This window comes from Anopheles nili, chromosome X (assembly GCF_943737925.1).
Source record: "Anopheles nili chromosome X, idAnoNiliSN_F5_01, whole genome shotgun sequence".
Classification (NCBI taxonomy): Eukaryota; Metazoa; Arthropoda; class Insecta; order Diptera; family Culicidae; genus Anopheles; species Anopheles nili.
Window position 1 is genome coordinate 6,544,392 of NC_071293.1, and position 22,918 is coordinate 6,567,309.

At 51.2% G+C, this 22,918-nt stretch overlaps 3 protein-coding genes across 3 annotated transcripts; 1 reads left to right on the top strand and 2 right to left on the bottom strand.

The window, feature by feature from the left end:
* Positions 1-231: 231 nt before the first annotated feature.
* LOC128728785 (structural maintenance of chromosomes protein 3) lies at positions 232-4,463 on the bottom strand. Its single transcript, XM_053822431.1, has 6 exons — positions 4,449-4,463; positions 4,262-4,376; positions 4,023-4,162; positions 1,562-3,948; positions 1,261-1,492; positions 232-1,179 (listed from the first exon to the last, which is right to left on the bottom strand). The coding sequence occupies exons 1-6, from the start codon at positions 4,461-4,463 to the stop codon at positions 463-465; spliced, it is 3,606 nt and encodes a 1,201-aa protein (XP_053678406.1). The 3' UTR covers positions 232-462.
* Positions 4,464-7,197: 2,734 nt separating this feature from the next.
* On the top strand, positions 7,198-22,458 carry LOC128728642 (serine/threonine-protein kinase Smg1). The gene is made up of 6 exons (XM_053822273.1): positions 7,198-7,290; positions 7,380-13,789; positions 13,858-14,260; positions 18,705-20,318; positions 20,377-21,583; positions 21,652-22,458. Exons 1-6 carry the CDS (start codon positions 7,198-7,200, stop codon positions 21,858-21,860), a joined length of 9,936 nt encoding a protein of 3,311 aa, XP_053678248.1. The 3' UTR covers positions 21,861-22,458.
* LOC128729203 (adenosine receptor A2b) lies at positions 14,495-16,157 on the bottom strand. The gene is made up of 3 exons (XM_053822860.1): positions 15,742-16,157; positions 15,362-15,659; positions 14,495-15,295 (listed from the first exon to the last, which is right to left on the bottom strand). The coding sequence occupies exons 1-3, from the start codon at positions 16,155-16,157 to the stop codon at positions 14,495-14,497; spliced, it is 1,515 nt and encodes a 504-aa protein (XP_053678835.1).
* Positions 22,459-22,918: the final 460 nt, after the last annotated feature.

The window sequence follows — 22,918 nt, forward strand, 5'->3', positions numbered from 1 at the left end:
TTCGTGGAATTTTAGATTCCGTAAGGTTTAGTTAATAGTTCTGTGTGTCCTCATTGATTCGGCAGGTGGTTTACATGAGGACGACATTTATGCAAACTAGTTAACTAGCTAACTAGTTAACACCATCCGGATTCCGGAATTCGGCCAGCCTTCTTGATGAGAGCCTCTTTGACTTGAAATTTCACGAAGCCAGAAAGATTGTTAGTTCCACTTCTGTGTACGGGAGGTTAAGTCGAGATTTAAATTCGAAACCAACGCTTTCGGCTAGTTAACTTCCTAATACGGTGTACGGTTAACAAAATGTAACCGATGGACCAAAAAACAGCATACTAGCTACGGACTACAGGTTGCATTCGAATTAATGGTGTGCTGGAAATTAAAATCATAGAAAGTCAGCGAGTTTTCGCGGTAAAAAGGAATATAAAAATAAAAGAAAACAAAGCAAAAAGAGAGCAAAACAGTCTAGCCGTGGGTAGTGTCGTCGTCCACAAAGTCCCGAGCAATGTCCTTCGTAACGCAGTCAACGTGACTAACCTTGTTGCGGAAGCGCACACCGTAGAATTTGTGCGCCTTTTCCATCAGCTCCGGTCGGAATGTGGTGGTGATAAACTGGGCCCGGTCACTTAGCTCGTGGATCATATCGGCCACTGCGCTCCGGTGCTGGGCGTCAAGCGCTTGATCAATCTCGTCGAAGAGATAGAACGGAGCCGGATCGCACTTCTGAATCGCAAAGATGAGTGCCAGTGCGACGAGCGATTTCTGACCACCGGATAGCTGGTTCATTTCACGCATCTCCGCGTCCAGCTGAGTGAACGAAACCCGGATGCCGATCCCGGTGAACTCGTCCGATGTCTCCACCTCTCGTTCCATGTCGTTGCCCTCGGCATCAGTCGTGGTGCGCAGGATTAGGTGCCCGTTGCCTTGGGGCACTAGCTTTTTGAAAACTTCAGAGAAATTAGCCGCCACCTGGCGGAAGGTGAACTGAATCGCCTCGACCTTGCGTGCCTCGAGTAGCTGCATCAGCTCGCAGATCTTATCTTTGCCGATGTCTAGCTCCGCTTTGCGCTTGTACAATTTTTCTTTCTGCTCCGAGAAGCTCAGAAATTGGTCCAGAGCTTTTTTATTCACGTGGTTGTACTTCTTTAGGTGCTGGTTGGCCTTTTCAAGCTCTTTGAAAAGCTACATCGACAGGGAACATGGAAATAAATAACAAAAAATAAATGCGAAACGGCACTATGCAACATTATGAGGCTAACATACCACTTTGAGGGACATCTTTTGGTAGTTCGTGTCCACGTTAGGCAGCGCACCAAGTCCGGCAATCTTCTCCGTGCACTCATCGATCTTTTGGTGCAACATATTTTCCTTTGTAGCCCACTTTTCCATACGCTTACCATCTTCCTCCAGCTTCTCTTGCGCTTCTTTCTCCTTCTGCACCCAGGTCTCGAGGTCCTTCTGCAAGGTCTTCTGGAGCTTCATCGCTTCGTTTAGTCTAAATTTAATCGATAGAACAACAAATGAAGAATACGTTTCTCTTCAACAGCTTGTAAATAGTACATACTTCCGATCAACATCCTCTGTGTCGGTCAACACCTTGCGAATGCGCTTCTCAGTCGACACAACCTCATTCCGGCAATTGTTCAGCTGGCGTTTGCGATCCTCGACGGAAATTTCCTGTAGCGCCTGCACCAGCTCGTCCTTACGTCGGAACAAATTGTTCGTCAGCAAATTTTCCAATTTGTTTTTCGTTACTTCGAGGCTCATACGGGACGTGAACGCCTCCTTGTTCTCTTGATTCAATCGCCGGATCTCATCGTTGAGCGAGTCGACTTCGTGCTGATCCTGCACTGACAACTGCGACATCAGCTCCTGATGCAGTTCGTTCTCGAGGCCCTCCTTTGTGCTGTTCATTGCCTCTAAATTCGCCTTACACTGCGCAAGCGAGCGCTCCTTCGGACTGCGGAAACGATCGATGCGCGACAACTCGTCCTTCATCAACCGGATGTCAGCCTGAATCTTCTCGAATGCATCCTTCGACTTGCCCTGCTTCGTCTCAGTCTTTTGCATTTCGGACACGATTGAGTTGATACTGGCTTCGGTTTGCTTAAGCTCGCCCCGGAAGTCGGACAGCTCCTTCTCGTGGTCCTGGATCAGCTGCAGATACTCGGAGCGTTTCTTCTGCATTTCGAGCCGCGACCGGGACGTATTGAAATAACCACCGGTAAGCGACCCCTTCGAGGACACCTGGTCACCCTCGAGCGTGACACAATCGAGACCGGTACTCTTCGCCAGCTCGGTCGCCCGCTCCAGGTTACGGCAGATGAGCGTCTTACCGAAAATGTAGCGTAACGCTTTATCGTACCGCTCCTCGTACTTGAGCTTCGATATCATCGGGATCGAGTCAGGATCCTCGGGGTAGTCGTGAATTTTCACCTGCAAGCGGTTAAGCGGCATGAACGTGACGTCGCCCGGCAACTTCTGGTTGTTCATTTCCTTCAGGATTTGCGTGCCAACTCGGTCCGACTCGACGATGTGATGGAATAACCGGTTGCCGGCCGTCACTTCGACTGCGGTGTAGATTGACTTGTCGCAATTGAAGTTCTCGATCACTGGCCCGTAGTATGCGTTCGCGATGTCCGCAAACTCACGGCCCCGTTGCTGGAAGGTCTCCAGGACTTTGCGTACCGCGTCGCGCCCGTTCAGGATCGGCTTACCGGCCATCGAACGCAGCGCTTGGTCCGTCTTGGCGAGTTCCTCCTTGTACCCCGACAACGTCTGAGTCACGGCGGTTTCTTTTTTCCAAATATCATTGCGGATGCTCTGGAAGTGATCCTTCTTTTTCTTCAGCTCGTAAAAGTTCTTATTATGCTCATCTATCTGCACACGTAGCTGCTCGAAAGATTCGGTGTGATCTTGAATCTTTTTCTCTAGCTCACTTTGTTTGGAGATGTCCTTCTTCAGGTCGTCCTGCAGCTTGTTCTGGTGCGAGATCTTGTCCTTGATTTGCTTGTTGAGCGATTTCAGCTCTCCCTGGATCCACTTGTCGCGTTCTTCTTTCGACGAGAATTGTGAGCCGCGACCTTGCTTAGCGTACAACTCTTTACGTTTTTGCTCCTTAAGATTTAGCTCGCGAGAACACTCCTCTTCTTTCCGTCGCATTGCCTCGTACCGCGGGCGCACCTGTTCCAGCTCCTTCTCCTTTTCCGCGATTGTAACCTTTAGGCGGTTCAACTCCTGCTCAGCTCGCTCTTTCGACTTATTGTCACCTTGCACCTCGTCGGACAAATCTGAAATCGTTAAATCCAACTTCGTTTTCTCGCGTAGCAGTTGCTGGTGCTCGGTAGCTAACACCGACTTTTCGTCCTTTGCCGTCACAACATCCTTTTTCGCATCCTTCAGAGCCTTTTGGGCGTTTTTCAGCCGTTCCTGCGCTTTCTGAATGTCTTGAGTAAGCAGCTTCTGCTTGTCACCCGATGACTTACGCATCACATCCAAATCTTCTAGCTGCTTCCGCGTGTCCTTCAGTTCCGTTTCATAGATGACATACTCTAGCGTTCGGCGAGCTTTGTCCCACTTCTGATACTCCGATAGCTCTTCTTTCTCCTCTTCCAGGGTCTTTAATCGGTCCTCGATTGTCCGCAGGTACTCGGATATCTTTTCCAGCTTGCCCTCACTTTCGCGCAGCAGATTCATGGATTCCTCTTTACGCTCATCATAAACGCGTGTTCCGGCGACTTCCCGCAACAGCTTCAGACGATGGGAATCGGGAGCCGTTGCCATTTGATTGATCTTACCCTGCTTCACGATGTAGTACGGGTTGGAGTTGGAGAATCCCGCCGATTCGAGCAGGTTGACCACCTCCGAGCGTGGTACCACCTTCTTGTTTAGAAAATACTGATCTTTTTTGGCGCCAATAACACGGCGCAAGAAAATCTCTTCTTTGTCAATCTGTTGTAAGAAAGTAATGGCATTTTAATAGTAAAGTTTGATTTCATTGTGACTATGAGCAAATCTGTACTTACCGGGACGCGATTGTCGGAATTATCAAAGATTATTTCTACGTAAGCAGACATAGCTCGAGGGCCTGTTCCCTCATGCAGTAGAGCCTGTCTCTGTTCAGGCCGAAGGTGCGTGAATTCATCACTAAGTACAAATTGTATCGCTACCGGAACAATAAAATATCAATACATACAACGATCGGTGCTCAGGCCGTTTTGGTTACTCTTCACTCATAGAAGAAATCAATCATTACTTAACTTACCATAGAAGAAATTGCTTTTACCAGACCCGTTGCGTCCGACAACGACGTTATGTCGTTTATCAAACGGTTCTACAACCGTCTGTTCTCGATAGCTTTTAAATCCCTGAATAATAACCTGAAATGGAAACATTGAACAGTGCTTTTATGTAATTTTTCTTGAATTCTTGAAAGCTCTTGAATTTCTTACCTGTTTTATGTGCATTTTGCCGCTTGGAATTAATCACTCCGTACGTATGTGCACAAATTATACAAAACGTTCAATGGAAAAATGTTTGCTCTTTGAATCAGAAATGTAACTCCGACAAAAAATCAAAATTTGAAACAGTAAATAGTGTAATGGTTCAACGCAAATGATTTTCGTAAAGACAATTAACGAAAATGTAAAGCCATAGTAAAGTGATTGCATCAACCAAAACACAAAAACACAAAAACAGCAAACACTACACTGCCAGAACAAAAACCGATCAGGGCATACTATGATGAACAATTTAATTATATAGAAGAACTTTATCTGTAATTTTTTCTGTAAAGTTCAATCTATCAATTACAATGAACAAATTTACAACACAAACTCCCATCAACTTTTTAATACAAAAATACAATTTACACAACTAAATGCCCGCCAAGCAATCGACAAAAAATCTATGCCCAAGCTAGCGCGGCGTTATTCTGTTTTGACGTCATAGCTGTAAATCAAGAGGTTGTCAGCACCCTATGTTCAAAATCATTAACAGTTCATAGGGTCTTTTATTACCTGATGATTTTGTTTTATTATGCATGACTTTTTTTACACTACAGTTTAAATCGTTTATTGTAAATTATTTATATTCCCAAGGGTTGAAAGATATTTTTAAAAACGAACATTCAAATCTTCCTCATGTCCGTAAATGTTTCTTTGTTAGTTCTGATTTCATTATACCAGTTTTGGCAACAACAGCTACATTCAACCAAAGTGAACAAAACCCAACGAGAAATTTACGGGTATAATGTTGCGATCTCACTCGCTCTACTGTCTGTTTTATATTCCCCAGTCACTCATCAGCCTTCATGACTACTGTCACTCTACTTCTCGCCACCCCTCTCTTCCACAACCGTCAAAAATTCATCGTCAAACCTATCGTTTCACTCTTTGCTCTCGCTTCCACTCACTGCCTCTTCTCTACTTCACCAAAAAGTGAGCTCACTCACCGTCCGGTGCTATTGAGTGTCGCACGGCGTTCACTCTATCTCTTATTTGAACGCGCGCTGGAACTCTCTGTTTTGAAACGATCAGCTGTGTGATCTGGTTTTTGGTCCGTCGAGTTATGAAGAAAATCTCAATATTCAGATAAATTTTCTACTGAATGACACGTATGATGTTCGAAATACAGTATACAAGCACGGAAATATACAATTTCTTCGTAAAATACAACGTCACAAGGTTCACAAATGAGCACGTATATAAAATTTCCCATACGCTCAAACTGGACATACCCAATATCAATAAACCATATCATCATAAATCAGTGTAGGATACATCCGATAGAGATATCAGCAACGATTAGGGTAAAGAACCATTCGTTTGTCTATTGACGATGATGGTAGATATGCTACTAAAATCAATCAGTATTTCATGAAAGCATACTAATACGAGGATGAGCACGAGGAAAACTTCAACTATCTAGTCCATGTAATAAGCTCAATGTCTGACGAATCGGGAGCATTTGTTGTATGAGTAGGTACACAACAACAACATGAATAATGAATGCAGCGAATAATGAACCTGCATTGGCCAGAGAAATGAGCTCGCGTAAAGCTATTTTATTTTGGTAATTTTTTTACAAAGCTCCTAAGGATCTTTATCCCCGAGGACGTCTGTATTGCGAGTTAATTTTCGTCTCGAAAGCAAGCCGAGTTTTGTTCTAGCCGCAACCCGAAAAACTGCGTAGCTTTCAACTTGGAAAGTGGGTTTTTTTTCATAGTTATGTTGAGGCAATTTGATGTCGTTTCTTCGCCAAAGTTAGGAAGAGAAGGAATGTTAGGAAGAGATTGTTTGTCTCTCTCTCTCTCTCTCAGCTGTCAAACGTGATATCCGATAATACAATGCTCTCGGTGAAGGTGTACATTTGTTTTGTTGTTATGTAGAAAATGTCAAATGTTGTCGGTGTTAGAGTTGCGCTAATCGAAAGATTGCTTTTAGTAGCATTCTAAAAGTAAGTTACTAGTTTGCATATGATATCAGTTTGAGTGTTTCACATTGTATTAAGCTAAATAAAGCTATTAAATTTCCTTGTACGCACCGCATTGCTATCTGTTTTGACATGTCGTGTTTTACATGGGTGACAGCGAATAAAACGTCAAGAGCACGCAGCGTTTATCTCGATGCATTTCGTTTATTAAATGAATCGAAACAGCAATAGCTAGCGGCTAACGAGTAGAAAACGGGTGAATTAATAATTTGTGTTGTCTTAAAATCTAGCGTTAGTACCTGGGTGGACCTCTTCAATCAATCGTGCGCAGGATTACAGTAACACCGCTGCAGCTCGGTTGCGTGGTGACCGGAGTTGTCATCGCTAAAAGCACGGGCATCTTCGTTCTTAGCCGTGCGCCAAATCTTGACATAACAAATCCAAGCGCATTGAGCGCAATACCGAGGTAAGCCAAAATAGTGCATGAAAATCGATCTGCAATAGTTGAAATCGATCTGCATGGATTGAATTTTTGAATACAACTTGTCTATTAACACGCAATGTTTTATCCCACGCTGGTTTGCAACGTTTTCAAATTCGAACCGCGACGGATAACTGATCCGTTGTAACTAATCGTGTTTTACCTAACATGCGTTTGGGTCTTCCATGTCACCGTCTTAATGTAAGCAAGACTCACATTCTTTCAGATTCGTGAATCTTATGTACCTAAACTCGAACCGCACGGGCAGACATGACGCAGTGTGAATCATGGGTGGAAAAGGATACGCAAAATCAGCACAACAGTGTGCTGCGAAGAAGCAGCCGCGGCGTGGAAAAAAGAAACCAACCGAACAGCAAAGGGTAAGGAAGCGTCAGCGGCAGCAGCAAAAAAACATCAAAAATCCTCCCTGAAAGCTTAATCTAACCACAAGCCATGTTTCGCATTGCAGCAACCCAAAGCGAATGCCGACGATGAAACCGATCATGTACCATCGGACCAGCAAGACTCGTGGTTCATGGGTTCAGACTGCCCAACTGCCATCGGGGGCAAGCGCTACCAAAGCACGCGGGCGCAGGCAGCTGCCCAACGGCGGGATAAAGCGCGAAAGCTGGCAAGCACCCCGGAAGCAGGTCGTGCCGGTAGCGACGAAAGGGCCACACCTCCTCACGAGCTAGCAAACCTGCCCGAGGACATGCGCATATCGCAGCTGCTGCGACGGCTGACGGGAGAGTCGAATGTGCGCGTCTTCCTGAACGTGTGCAACCGGTTGGAGGTGGTCCTGCTCGATCCGGCAAACGCCTCGTACGTGCGCAAATCGTTCGAAATCCTCGCGACCACGGTCACGTCCGTCCTCGACGGTGGACTGCGCGAGTGCCACGACCGTGTGGCGGAACTGTTCGGCATGATGCTGCACGTGCTGGTATGCGGTTCGCCTGACGCGTCCGCCCTGCAGGGCTGGACGTCTCGCTACCTGAACCAAAAGCGCATCCGGCGCTCGTCACTTATCGCCCTACGGCACGCCATCGTTCTGGACCGGACCGGTCGCCAGCTGGAACCCGTCGCCGACTGGCTGGTCGGGTTGCTGCAGCAAATTCTCGAGAAAACCGACAACTTGGACGTGTTCGTGCTGGTGACGGAAATCATGGTGGAGCAGTCGGACGCGTACGCCGAAGCATTCTCGTCACATTTCAGCGACATCGTCGACATCGTGGTCGGGTGGCAACTTGAAACGACACAACCGACGGAGGTGAAGCTACACTGCGCCCGGGTGTTGCTGGCGTTCCAGATGCACTGGTACGATCAGCGTAGTGTCACGTTTAATCTCCTTGAGCAGTTCAGCGAGGACATCGATAGGTTGTGCAAAGATTTCGATTATTGTGACGATTACCAGCAGCGGCTGGATGCGAACCGGTACCTCGGTTCGTTACTGACCGCCTTCAATAGCGTGCTAAAATGCATGCACAACCCGAACGTCAGTACCGAAGACACCACCGACACCATGCTGGTGTCCGACAACCTGGGACGGCTGGTGTTCATCACGGACGAAATGGAGCGATTCGATCGTTGTGGTGCCACAATCACTGCGATCGTGTTGCAGCTGCTTGAAGTGCCCCCGTATGGGCTCGCGATATCGGCCATCTGTGAGTTCATCATGCTGAAATTGCTGCTATCCTCACCACCCATGACGCCTCTCACGGAGGATGAAATCCTTCGACTAATCGGGCAGCTCGTGCGCTACAGCGAAAGCTACAGTGACGCCCAATTTGGTGCACTACTACACCTATTGCTGCACCTAATCGGTATCGACCGTCCGGAACTGCAGCAACATCGAGCACTCGCTTTACTGCCGCTCCTTTTCGACACCGGTCCATTCTTTGAAGCCCGCTTCAGGCAAAGCCAATCCGTCCGACAAGCGCTTCTACTCCTGTACCATCGAATTTTAACGCTCAAAAGCGTCGATGTGCTGCAGACCGCCTATCGGAAGGTCCTCACCGACATGGAGGACGCACTTGGACGTCTTCGTGCGGCAGGTCCTCGTGGTACACTGCCCGGTTTCCGACGCTTGCAGTACCGCATCCAGTTTAACCTGCTCATACTCTCACCGCTGGCAATGGCGCGTAATTCCATCTTCATAACCTGGACGCTTAAGGATCAACCGGTGCTGCACGTGCTGCTAGAGCGGCTTGCTTCGGATGATGGCAAACTGTGGGGCCAGCGTATCCACGCTCATCTGCGATATGCGGTGCTGCTAACCGCGTACTCTCACTGTTGCGCAAACAACCATTTCGTATCGTCGAGTGCTTTGTTGCAGCCAAAATCCTACACCATGGTTGACCGGTTCCGGCGACTTGCGATTTCTGAGGAGAACCAACCTACCGTACCCAGCGAGCAACCTGAAAGTCCTACCGCGGATCACTTTGGGCTTGAGGTGCGGTTCCTCGGCACCATCCTGGGGCACTGGATCGAACCCGGGCGTGTTTTTAGATATGAGCCTTCCCGAGACCAGCGGGTGCTGCTGTTACTGCTCGATTGGTGCCACGCGATCGTCACACAAACGGCACAATATCACGACGTGTTGCGGGACTGTGACGACTTCAACCGGCTGCTGGTGAACGTCTGCTCGGTCGCGGTAGAAACCGGCAGTGAGAGCGAATCGGTCGGTTTGCGGTGTGCCGATTGTCTGGATGTTGCCTGCCAGTATCCCACATTAAACCCGGTCTCATATCAGGCCATCGCGGAGGCGTGCTGTGTGCACCTGTGCTCGGTTTACGATGCGTTACGCACTCGTTACACCGTGCTGCTGTCAAAGCTACCGTTACGCCATTCCTTGCGACAGGTGAACGAGTTTACGGGACTAAACCGGCACCGGTGGGAGCAGATTGGTGAGCTGAAGAACGGGCTGTACCAGGGTGGAGGCGGTGCTGCGGCCACCTTCACCGTGCAGCAATCGTCGGCCACACTGCGTATGGCGGATTTGCGCGCGTTACTCAACCGGATTGCGTTCGGGCGGGAAGAAGGTGCGTACGCTGGTGGGTACCTGCACGAGCTGCTAACCCGCTCGTTTAACCGCCCATCACGGTACGGTGAGATGGCCCTGCGTGACCTACGCTGCCTCATCCCGTGGGCACAGTGGGAAGCGGCTCAGCTTTGCGTTACCCACAAACTTCGCACACCATTCGGGAAGCCCCAGAGCACGTTCCTGCGCATCGAGTCGATCGTGAAGCAGTGCGCCCGTATCCTGGCACTAAACGACCGGTTTCCCGTTCGGGACATCCGCACCTCAATCGCGAACCAACGGCACGCTCGCATCCTGCTCGGGTTTCTGGAGGCGCTCGAAAAATCGATCTACAACGCCGCCGAGGGTACGGCCTACGCGCTCCCGGTGCTGGACAAACCCGCCCGGACGTTCTTCCGCGTGAACCAATCAACGTGCGCGGAATGGTTCACGCGCATCCGCACCGCGGTCGATCTGGTCGCGCTACACTGCATGGAACCGGAGATGGCAATCCGCTACTCGGAAGCGGTCCTCCGGGAGCTCGTCGCTGCCGGCAAAACGAACGATCTCATCTTCGAGCACATGCTGATGTCGCTCGTGTGGGCGCTACTGCGTAACTGGGAATCGGACGCCCTGTACGGGGTGTACGTGTGGAGCAAGCGGTTAACCGGGCGGAAGTACACCTGGATACGGATGGCAGCGGAAGAAGCCGCCGGACACCGGGAAACGGCGGCTGATGGCTTTCGGAGCATCCTCGCCGACACGACCACCGAGGGGAAGATGGATCGACACATTCGTGAATTTATCGTCGATCAGACGGTGCTCTCGTTGCTCTTCACCGGTGACTACCTGCAGCTACATGAGTTTCTGCTCGCGGAGGAAGCGAGTGATACACCCCGGGCCACAATCCCGCTGATCACGGTGACTGCGGCCCAAATCAGCTCGATCCTGCGGTACGAGGAAACGCGCGATGTTAGCGTGATCGACATCGCCCAGTGGGAGCTGCTGGACGTTGGGAACAACATCCCGAATGACTTCTCCTGCCACAAGATGATCTGCGCCGTCGAGAACAGCATTTCCGGCATCATCCTGCTGGAGCAGATCGAACAACGCGAGCGATTAATCGACGCCAGCACCGAGCTGGTTCAGTGCTATTTGCAGGAATGCCTTCTAACGCGCTGCCGGGAGTACCTGTTCCAGCTCACCATCACGAACCACATCCTGTACAAGATCGCCCAACGTGTCCGGGTGTCGGATGGTGCCACCGTCAGCGGTGCCGGTGTTGGTTCGCTCAATGTGGAGAAGTTCTACGGTACGCTAACGCTCATACGATTGCTGGCCTGGTCGGAGTTCCTACTGGCCGACACCGGTGCCAGTGGGTATGATGGTGAGCAGCAAAACATCGATCTGCGGCTCGATCTGGTGTCGATCGGGCGGAAGGAGAAAAACTATGCCCTCTGCCGGCGCGAACTGGAAAAGTACTACCACAAATCGCAGCTCGCCACGAGGTTATCTCGCGACCACGCGGAGCTTGCCGGCCAGCAACGGCTCTCCCTCGAACAGGTGGCCACGGCGCTCATGCGTGACCACCCACCGGATGGTGCGCTTTGGGACGAAAATCTGTCCCGTGCCGTGTACGAACACTGCAAGTGGTTGTACTGTCAACCGGGCAAGCGCCTGGAGGCCATCAATTTTGCCGCCTGCGCCACATCCACCATCGATGGCGTGTTGCTGCGGCAGCAGGATCAAGCGCACGATATGGAGCTCACACCGAGCTGGAACCGGACGACGGGTAAGCTGACGGAACGGGCAGCACGCTTTATGCTAACCATCGCCGATTGGTTGACCGGAATGGGCGAGATCGGTGAACAACCGGCCACGGAGTTGAGCAGTGTGCGACGGCTCGAAGGACTATTGCCGGCGATTAACGTGAAACCGGTCGGGAAGGCACACACCGGTATCCTTGGACCGTGCGATCGGTTAATCGGCACGCTACTGCAGGGCTCTGTCAACCGAAGTCCGGATCTTGCGAAGGCCTGGTTCGCATTGGGTTCCTGGTTGTACCGCTGGGGTCGACGCATCGTGGAGAATAGTGCCTCGGGAGATGGTTCGAGTGCCAGGATCAGCGTCGATCAAGTGGCAGCCATTTTAACCGAACCGGGTGTGTCGCTGGCGGATTGCGAACGTATCGTGGCGATACTGAATGAACACGAACCGGGCCGAATCGTGCCGGAACCGGATGCGCAAGACACGCGCCACGTGGATGATGACGAGGAGGAACTTGATCTGGATAGTTCCGCGACGATCGGTTCGATTGGGCTGCTCGATGCGTTGCACCGGGCAGTGCCGGGACTCGAGGGTGTTGTAGCTCCGGAACGACTGCACGCCATCATCGACATTTGGCGAAATAATCACCGGGCTGTGTACGGCTATTACGAGTCAGCAGCAGCCGCTTATTTCCGGTTCCTGCAGCTATCTTCCGGTAGAAGTACGGACACGTCCACGACACCCACCGACGGAGTAGACAGTGAGCGAGCTCGTTCCGTGACCGTCACCTTGCGACTGCTACGATTGATCGTGAAACACGCCCTTGGCTTAAAAGAGGTCCTTGAGGAGGGCTTGGAGTCGACCCCGAGTGAACCGTGGCGTGTAATCACTCCACAGCTGTTCGCACGACTCGCCCACCACGAACCGTACGTTCGAAGGCGCGTTTCGGAGTTGCTGTGCCGGGTGGCGAAGGATGCACCACATTTAATCATCTTCCCGGCCGTCGTCGGCTCCGTACAGGAAGAACCCGGTCAGCTCACCGTTGTGGACGTGATCCGGGATGGCGTCGACGAGGTGTCGAACCGGCTCGATGAAGGTGAACAACCTGCCGGTGGTGACACTTCCGGGCTTGGGTTCTGTTTCAACGCCCTGCTGGATATCCTGTCACGCGAGATTCCGGACACCGTGAAGCAGGTGCAGACGCTCGTACACGAGTTGCGGCGCATTTCGTTGCTTTGGGAAGAGCTGTGGGTTGTTTCGCTGCAGCAGATTTATGCTGACTACACCAAGCGGATACCGGCGTTTGAGGCGGAATATCGGCGACTACACGCGTCCGGGCAAATGAATGAAGCGAGGCGTGCCCTGTTGGCGGAAAAGCGCCGGTTGCTGCTCCGGCCACTGCTATTCGTGCTCGAACAACTTCACAGCATCACGTCACGCCCCGCCGAAACGAACCATGAGCGGCACTTTCAGGAACGGTACCATCGCTTCATCCGGAACATGCTCACGAAGCTACGCGAGCAGGCGGATTGCAATCGACCGATTGATGGTTGGAGCCGTTTCAAGACATTCTACACGCAGCTGCAGCAACGCAGCCAGAAGCGCTTTTCCTTCTTCCTGCGGCTTAGCGACGTCAGCCCGAATCTCCTCCGGTTGGCGCATACCGCCATCGCGATGCCCGGCATCGACACGACACACACCGGCCAGGCACCGGTCCTGATCCGTTCGGTGGACAACAACATCCAGATTCTGCCGACCAAGACGCGCCCGAAAAAGCTCACGTTTTGTGGCAACAATGGCCGCCGTTTTGGGTACCTATCGAAGGGTCTCGAGGATCTGCATCTTGACGAGCGCATCATGCAGTTCCTCTCGATCGCGAACCTCATGATGACGAAGTCGATCGACTGTAATGGGAATGTGACGCATTATCGTGCGGAGCATTACTCGGTTATCCCGCTAGGACCCCGGTCCGGGCTTATCACGTGGGTGGATAACACTGTACCGATCTTTTCGCTGTACAAAAAGTGGCTACAGCGCGAGGCAAGCCAAAACAAGGAGTCGAAGGGTGCGATACGTCCTTCCGAGCTGTTTTACAAGTGAGTATAACCGTGCGGGAATGTTCCGACTGTTCCATCACCGGTACGGTTGTTCTCTCACTCTACAGCAAGCTGACACCGTTGCTGCACAGCCACGGCATTAAGGCGAATGCAAGCCGACGCGAGTGGCCACTGGAGGTTCTCAAGCAGGTGTTGGCTGAGCTGCAGCAGGAGACACCGCGGGATTTACTGACGAAGGAACTTTGGTGCCATAGTGCGACCACATCCAGCTGGCGGCATGTCACCCGTAGCTACTCACTCTCGCTGGCTGTGATGAGTGTAATTGGGTACATCATTGGGCTCGGTGATCGGCATCTCGACAACATGCTGGTGAAGCTGGCCACCGGTGAGATCGTGCACATTGACTACAACGTGTGTTTCGAGAAGGGCAAGACGCTGCGCGTACCCGAGAAGGTGCCCTTCCGGATGACACCGAATCTAGAGGAAGCGCTGGGTGTTACCGGTATTGAGGTAAGCTATCGGACGCAACATTCGAAGGATGTTCTTGGGCTTGTGTGTGTGTGTGTGGGAGGGATAAACACATTGTGGGGTACATTTATATTTGCGATACCGAACGATTCTTAGAGCTAACAGCAGTTCGCAAGAGTAGTAGGTCGCTTCTGCTCGCGAGTACTAACGCACTAGACCTAGGAACTATAAGGACACTCTAACGAAACACTTCGCCATTTGAAGGGGCAGAACGCGTTACAGCTTTGTCGCAGATACCAACTGGGTGTCGGAGGTGTTGATGCTCGGTACTTCGGTACCTTCGGCACTTCCGGGTGTGCTAGTTGTTGCCCATTCGCGCCTCAACAACCGCTCCACTCGTGCCTGATCGTACAGGTTGAAGTTGTTGATGATAATGCTACCAGCGATGATGTGCGTGGAAGGTGCCGGACTAAGTCTGGGTGTTTCACCACCGGACGAACCCGCCGGTGGTTCCCTCGTGCCGGTCACCATTGCAGGCAGCTCGTCGTTACTCAGTGACAACCGGATGGTGGTGTTTGCCGGTCGGATGTGCTCTCCACCGTTAGCACCATGATTGCCCCCACTTCCGGCGAGTTGCGAAATGACGACAACGGACTCAAACCGACCCGGTGTTGTTGGAGGATCGGCCACACTAGCGAGACTGCTGTGGCTGGTGAGATTGCCCACCGGCAGTGGACCCGAGGTAACACCATCCAGCTCAACCTTGGTTACCATCTCGAAGGAAGCTGCACCGGAGCCGGGCCCTACGACGGTGTTGCTGGGTATGGCCGGCGCAGTTACCGGCACCGGAACAACCGGTTTGTGGCAGGTGAGCAGCTGCTTGAACGCATGCCGGAAGTGTGTGTTTTTCCACGCGTAGATGATGGGATTCATCATGGAGTTGGCCATCGCGAGGGAAAATGCGGCTTTGTACAACGTCGGTGAGCTGTTCTCGACGAACGCGAATATCTGCGTCAACACGACCACGAAGTACGGGATCCAGCAGAAGGTGAAGCAGCCCATAATGAGCAGCACGACCTGCACACGAACCGGAGAAGAACTCAGATTCAAATGTTGGGCAAGAACACAACTGGGGGAGCTCACCTGAACCGATTTCCAATCACTGGAGGATCGCTCGGAAGCGCGCCCATGTGCGCGCAATTGTTTCGCGTGTTTCGAAGCCTCCCGCCAGATGCGCCAGTACACCACGAACAGGCACAACCACACGACGGAGAAGATAGGTGTGATGACACCGGCAACGTACCACGGGTGCAGTAGCTCATCAAACTCGCACTCCTGCGCCGTTTCCCATTTGTTCCAGATCAGCGGGATCGTTGCGATCGCGATCGCGAGACACCAACCGAACCCAAGGATCGTGAGGGCTGTCCTTTTCGTCATCACTCTGCAAAGGAGAAGATCCGCTGTTAGCCAGCGCTTGTGTGGTGTTGCGAGCGGGACCTTAAGAGACCCCTGGGAACATCTACCGGGCGTAGTGTAACGGATAGCAGATCGCTATATATCGATCAACTGCGATCGCGATCAGGTTCCAGATCGACACGCTGCACGCGATGATCAGCACGAAGAACCGCAACAGGCAGAGATGCTTCTGGCGTCCCAGATCAACACCCATATAGAACGCCAGATGATACGGCAACGTTAACCCCACAAAGATGTCCGAGATTGCGAGCGACAGTACGAACAGATTCGAGATCAGCCACTGCAACCGCCGGTAGTACCACACGGCGATGATCGTCAGGATGTTACCGCTAAAGATGCACACCATCAGGATACCGTCGATCGCGATCCAGATTACGAGATCTTTGTGGATTTCGTTCACACGATCCGCGAACGCCACCAACCCGGCCTGGGCAATGGTGGGCAGCTCACCGACCACCACCATAATCCGTGTCCTCCCGGGGAGGATTTGATCGGGCACGTGTTGATTGTGATTCACCTGCACCGGGGGTGGATGTTTTTTGCTTGAAGCGGCCAACTGACTTGCGCTACCGGTTCCGGTGATGCCATACTATGCCGGTTCTTCCGGAAGAAGCAACACAGCCACACTCACGACCTCAACGGTTGTCCGGAAAATGGGGAAAATTCCCGCCGCGTGCGTGTTCCGTCGCGTGATACCGACCAACTGCTACTGTCGCGTTGCCTATCCTGTCGCGGACTCATCCGCACTCTGTGTCTGTGTATGAGAGAGTGCTCACAGACAGCTGCACTGGAATGGGTGACGTCGGTTGGCAAACACCGTGGCCGCGAACCTTTCCGGACGATGTCGCGTTTGCGTAGCGAAACCGCGCTATGCGTGTGGGTTTGCGTGTGCTTCTTGTTTATTTACTTTTTACGCACACACGCGTACACGCACGCACACTATCCGGTCGGGGGAAACGGATACATTTCCTTGTGGCTCATCGGGGCTCCTGGGTGGAAATCGCAACATGGGCATTTTTTTTCCTTTAATTAACATCCCTCGCACCAATCTCGAATTCAAGCTGTAACTTCCGTTTGTTGGAGGAAGGATGGAATGCGATCGACGAGTTATCTGGTTTTTTGACCATCAACAGACAAGCTACACGTGGTTTAAGTGAGCTAGGCACAAAAAAAAACCCGCAAGCACCTTGAGAGGGAAGTACCCACAGGATGAAAAAAAATAGTCACAGGATGAACAAAAAACCACACACGACAATGAAGATGTCGGCCATTTATTCAAAGCCACTATGAACGAGAGAGAGAGAGAGAGAGAAAGAGAGATAAAGTGAGAGGCAATATGAGGAGTTGAAGTGATGGACCACCACCGCCATTCTTCACCGAAAAGGGTACTTCAAAGCCCAATTTTCCATGCACCACCATGTGCCAGAACGAGCCTGAAGCACCAACCACGGAACCGGTTCGCGCGGTTCATCACTTCAAACCGGGTTCGGGCTTTGCGTCACTCTCGACCATAGCGTAATCTATGTTTGTTCTTGGCGGTGCGTGTGGAAGGGTGCCTCCTTGATTTTTTTTGTGTTTTTTTTTGTTGTTTCATATGCCCATGCTCTCTTGTGCCCATATCGATTCGATCATTAGCGGCACGTTTTGCGAAGGAAGGGAGCAAAAACTAAACTACCTCCGGTCTCCGGTGAGCTGTAGGGCGTGCAGGGTTCAAAAGTACATGCCGAATGACCAGGGGGGTTCTTTTTTCTTTTCTTTTTTTTCGTTTTTGGGGGGCGAAGACTCACTGAAGACTTCCGCGAGGCAGGTTAGGTTTATTCGATCGAACGTCAGCTGTGTTTGCTCTTCCCATGTGTGTTTGTTCCCATTGTTGGTTTTGTGTGAATGTGCATGCATTGTATGTTCAAATAGTTGGACACTTCACGTCCAATCACCCACCTGTTACACTGTAACGAGTTTTGCGGGTTTTTAAGCTTCCACGTGCGATTTTGGGGCGATGGAAACTCCCCCACAGATTTTAAGGTTAGGTTGGGTAAGGTTTTAAGAAGTTCAAACATTTTTGATCACTAGACCACCGTTTGTTAGTTGCCTTCACCACAAAAGGGTTCTTCATCTTCCGGTTTCATCCCCCGCATGGTACCCCTCCACAAAGGGTCACCATTTTTTGTCGAGCTTTAGCACGATCAGCATATATTGTCGCGTGGTTGCTCAGCATCGTCAGCAGCACACCCCGAGCAGGGATGACGGGAACCTTTCGCGCTTATCATCAGCAAGAGCCATAAGATCCGTGCGAATGTTTCAGCTGGTGCGTTTCGCTTTATCTTTATGCTCTTGCATTCCCACAATCGTCGAACAGGAAAAGACCCCCCTCTGTGGCTCTAAATCGAATAATCGATGAACCGCGGAGGTGCGTGAGTGCTAGGGTCGGTAAAGAAACAATTAAGTGACTAAATTTACTGATATCAACCCACGCTCGATAAGGCTCGCTTTTTTTGGGGGAAGGAGTAAATTCAGTGCAAAAGTGTGGCCACACTGTGACGCGACACGTGCGTTACAATGGCGTCGCAATGGTGTACGATAATGTAACAGATTTATGTGTGAAGATCTTTTGGCCCTCTCTTGGAGGGAAGCATGCGCTCATGTGCTGTATTATTCATTGTTCTACCGCTTTAGGTATGCTCTTTGCTAGAAATGTTCTGCTATCAAACAATCAAAGACAATTTGCTTCGACCAGTCAATCGCCATCGATCAAACTATCAAACGGCTACAATCAATCGCTACAACATTCAAACAACGATTCGATCATCCACCTGAAATCACGATCAACGTCCACTGATGGAAGAGCTATTTAAATTTACAATTTTCAAATAATTTCAAACTTCAAATTGTTTGGAGAAACTTTCAGCCCTTTCAGCGAAAACTTAACAATTTTACTGCTCCAATCAGAGCCACCCTGCTTCAGTTCGCTTATACATTTTTTTTTTGCTTAACTCTATCTTCCCATTTGCAGGGTACATTCCGCTTGGCGTGCGAGCACGTGCTCAAATCCCTAAAGAAAGGACGAGAAACATTACTGACATTGCTAGAAGCGTTCGTGTACGATCCGCTTGTCGATTGGGCGATCGGTGAGGAGATCGGCAGCGGACTTCCGATGACGGCCACCGACATAACGGTATCTACCGCTGCTGCCGCCTCCAACGCACCAGGCAGCGTGGCCACACGTTACATCAGCCTCGCGAAGAAGCAGCTAGACCGCGAGGTAACCCGCGACACCCTGGCGGTACGGTTCGCCGAATGTCGCGCCGATTGGTTCCAGAACCGCGACGAACTGCTACACCACCTACTCTGCATGCAGAAGCTGCTGCGAGATATCCGCGATGTACGGGAAGACTTGCGCGAATCCGATCGCTTACGGTCGTCCCTATCGCAACAGCTGCAGTTGATCGGTGAAGCGGAATACCTCGACACAGCGTTCGGAAGTCATCCGCTGGCGAGTCTGGCAAATCGGTTGACCCTTCGCGCGCAGCTTTTGGACGAGTGTGCTAATCAGCGGGACCAGCTTGGACGTGAAGCAGATCGATTGCTGCAGCAGCTCGCTCACTATAATGACTGCCGGCGTCTGGCGCAACAGGATCGGTTTGCGGGACTGCAAAAAGAGTTAACCGAAGGGCTCACCCTGATTGGTCAGCACCCGGATGAGCAAACGTTCCGTTCGCTGTTGGAGCTTTTCACCAACCTGGAACCCGGCTACTTGCAGTACGTATGTGCTCACAAAAAACTGAACGCCCTCCACCGTCAGGCGGTTCCTATGGCACAGAGAGTACTAGAACTGCTCGTGCATTACTTCGCCGATCGTCGTCACCAACAGGAGGAACACGAACATCCTCTCCAACGATACAGTGACTGGTACCGGCGGCTAGCGGACGGTGATGAGCAAGACTTATCCACCAGCTTGGCTGCGGCTCAGCAGGTCATACAGGAACAGCAAGAGCTCGTGGAGCAGGGCCGCCGTCACGTAAATCTCCCACGAGACGTACCAGATACACCTGCAGGCAAAATCGAGCAGTTGGTTCGTGAATTGATCGAGCTAGAGCGTACCGCCGTGACATGCGAGGTGTCTCCTGCGATTCCGGTGAACCGATTGGCGGCGGTGGTGCGCCAGCTTGCGGAAGCATGCACAATCAATTTGTCGGAGGATGGCGAGCGAGCGCTTGCCAACATCCTGCGAGTTGCGTCGGATTACGCGGCGGTGGAGCAGTTCCAAGAAGTGACGCTTGCACTTATAGGCGGTGGTCTTGATGAGGATACGCCTCATCGATCTATCGGCGAACAGGAGATCCTGCTGAACAACCAGTTTGAGCGGCTGATGGTGAGCGTTGAGCAGAGTGTCCTTGAGGCCGCAGCTGATGATGTGTGGGATGATGCCCTACATGACACGCTTAAAACGGCTGACGCGATGACACGCGTGCTCATCGATAGCTGGATGGAGGACGGTGCTAGGAAGCTGCATCCTGACAGGTTGGAGACAGCCTTCAAGCAGCTGTTAACATCGACGTCACCATGGTCGAACCAGGAAGGAACTCTCACATCGTCACCTTTCGAAAAGCAAGCAGCGTTTCTGACCGTATGTACATCTATTCTACCACTCTCAGCTTGCATATTCATCTTTCTGGTACTTACAGGTTTGGCTTGGCCCATATCCGGACACGGTGGCGGCTATAATAGACGAGTTAGTCGAAGCTCTTATAGTGGCCGGAAAGCTGCAGGCGCTGGCTGAGCTTCGACAGGCGTACGATTCAGATCCCGCCTCATTGCGGTGCTTTATTAGACGTTTCATCCGGTTGCGCTTGGTTGGACGGGTCCCGTTGGCGGTGGCCACGATCCTGCGTGAGCTCGCGAATGCCTCACTTTCAGCAGATGAAGAACCACCGCCAATCGAGTGCCAACGGCAGCAGTTATGTGAGACGATCCACCTGCTCGAGTCACTGCAACCGCGACTGCAGGCAATGTACGACGTGGCGAGTACCCGAGCAGAATCACTCCGAAACCGGCTTTCTTGGTCAGCAGCTGTCCATCCACCACTTTGTACAATCGAGCTAACGGATACGTACGAACATGGCTCAATGCAGCACACAGCAGCCAGCCAAAGGCTGACACGTGCTTTCAACCTCGTCCTGCGACACGCGAAGGCTACGCTGCGATACGAGCAAACGCGTCCCGCGAGTGATGCAACGCTTCCATCTGAGTTTGAAACGCTGCTCGAATGCTGGCAGAAGATGCTCGCCAGCTGCAGCCAGCGTGGGGCCTCGTTTGTCTCACCGACGGAAGAAGCCCTCGTCGAACTGCTCGATCCGGAGGGTTCGATCGATCAAACGTGGATCAGCAACGTGCGTGCACTCATCGACGACATGACCGATCAGCTGCTGACGAAGATCGCTCGCTTGGAGCAGGATGATGAAGCACTTCAAGCGGCTCTTCACGCTGCCACGCGGCGTTTGCTTGCCCTCACGCGTGCCCACGACGACATCGCTGGGGACATCCGGTCGCTCTTACGCACTCAGTTGCGCATCGACGGATCGGCTATGTTGCGGGAGTATTTGCACCGATATCGGCGCTTCCTGGACCTGCTGCTGGATTCCTATCGGGCACTGAAAGAGGGAGCTGGCAAAATTTCGACCGAAACAACCGTGGATGTTAGCGAGAAGGTGGACGAATTGCTTGATCTGCTGCACGACGTATTCGAGCAGTTGTTCCAGTTCGAGGAGTTGCCAACAGATGGCGCTGGTGATGGTGAGGAGCCACCAGTTGACGAACACATCGATACCGGTGGTACAGATGGGTCACCTTCATCGATTCCGCTTGGCTCTGATGTGCCCGGTGCCGAAGGAAGTATGTGAAAAATCAACAAACCGATCAACGACAAATAGATGCTAATACCATTTTCTTTCTTTCGACAGAGGAGCAAAAGCAACGCGAGCAAAAGGAACAGAAACGGAACGCGTACGCCGTTTCCGTGTGGCGGCGCATCCGCATGAAGCTGGAAGGACGTGATCCGGATCCGGCTCGTCGGTGTAGCGTAGCCGAGCAGGTTGCGTATATGATTGACGAGGCGATGGACCCGGACAACCTGGCCGTCCTGTACGAGGGCTGGACGCCGTGGGTTTAGCAGCCGATGGAGACGCCCGGTAGTTCGTAGCGATCGCTTGCCGTCATTTGTAAATAGGGGGTTTTCGATCGAGGTGAGGTGCTGTTGATGTTTTTTTTATTGTTGCCGCCGTCGTACCTCTCTGCCTCCACACCGCGCGCACAAGAGCCCCATGCTCTTGTTTCCATTTTAGTTTGTTTTAATGAATAAGCGTGTCGTTATTTTTCTTTGCATTCGCGTTCTTTTGCTTTTAAATCGTTACCTTCCGGCTAGGTGAGGCAGAGGGGAGTTGATGTGTGACGTTTAAGGACGAGTTAAGCGTACGAGAGAATAGAAATCCCTTCAAATCCCATTCGCGGTTCTTCCATTCACGCAGAGGGGACATTTTCAGACATTGGGAGATTAGAGAGAAAAAAAGACCAACAAACTTTTCAGGGACGCACACATACACACGCGGCGCAGGTGCAGGAGCCCGCGTGGGAAAGTGATTGTAATATCCGTAGGCCACGAACTGTCGAAGACTGTAAACGAGAGGATATTTAAGGGTATTGTAGAGATGTGTACGAGGTGTGATGATAAGTAATAAAAAGAAACGAAACAAAATTATCTCAGCTGAGATTCACAAACGTAAAAATCAACCGCTGACCAGATTTTCGACTTGCGGCAGATCATGGAGGAGATCTCTTCCTTCTCATGATAGACTTCAAAGCTGCTTACGATACCACCGACTTTACGGCTTTATGGCCTTTTTTAGAAACCATGTTCAAGTTTACAAGGCTTGTAAAAGTGACCATGGACATGGTGGATGGAAAACTCTGAAGTTCCTTTGCTATCACCAAGGAGGATGGTAAAATTAGACAACATTTGTAATTTTGAGCTTTTTTTCAAAATCCATGTTTATAAAGGGGAGAATAGGTATTGTATGCCCCTCCAAAGCCATATGTATTTTATAATAACTTTTTTGTATTACTTGAGACCTCGAAGTAAACGAATTTGCTTATCATAAGATAACCAAAGAAATTAAAAGGAAAATAGGCGACCGGCCATGCGGTTGAGGACTTTTGCTAGCTGTTTCTTGA

Coding starts and splice junctions, on each gene's coding strand:
- LOC128728785 (XM_053822431.1), bottom strand. Junction 3,949..4,022: donor ATTCCGACAATCGCGTCCCG/GTAAGTACAGAT, acceptor TTCTTACAACAG/ATTGACAAAGAAGAGATTTT. Junction 1,180..1,260: donor AAAAGATGTCCCTCAAAGTG/GTATGTTAGCCT, acceptor CTGTCGATGTAG/CTTTTCAAAGAGCTTGAAAA.
- LOC128728642 (XM_053822273.1), top strand. CDS start 7,198: ATGGGTGGAAAAGGATACGCAAAATCAGCACAACAGTGTGCTGCGAAG. Junction 13,790..13,857: donor CCTTCCGAGCTGTTTTACAA/GTGAGTATAACC, acceptor CTCACTCTACAG/CAAGCTGACACCGTTGCTGC. Junction 14,261..18,704: donor TGGGTGTTACCGGTATTGAG/GTAAGCTATCGG, acceptor TCCCATTTGCAG/GGTACATTCCGCTTGGCGTG.
- LOC128729203 (XM_053822860.1), bottom strand. CDS start 16,157: ATGGTGGTGGTCGGTGAGCTGCCCACCATTGCCCAGGCCGGGTTGGTG. Junction 15,660..15,741: donor TATCCGTTACACTACGCCCG/GTAGATGTTCCC, acceptor TCTCCTTTGCAG/AGTGATGACGAAAAGGACAG. Junction 15,296..15,361: donor GTGATTGGAAATCGGTTCAG/GTGAGCTCCCCC, acceptor GTTCGTGTGCAG/GTCGTGCTGCTCATTATGGG.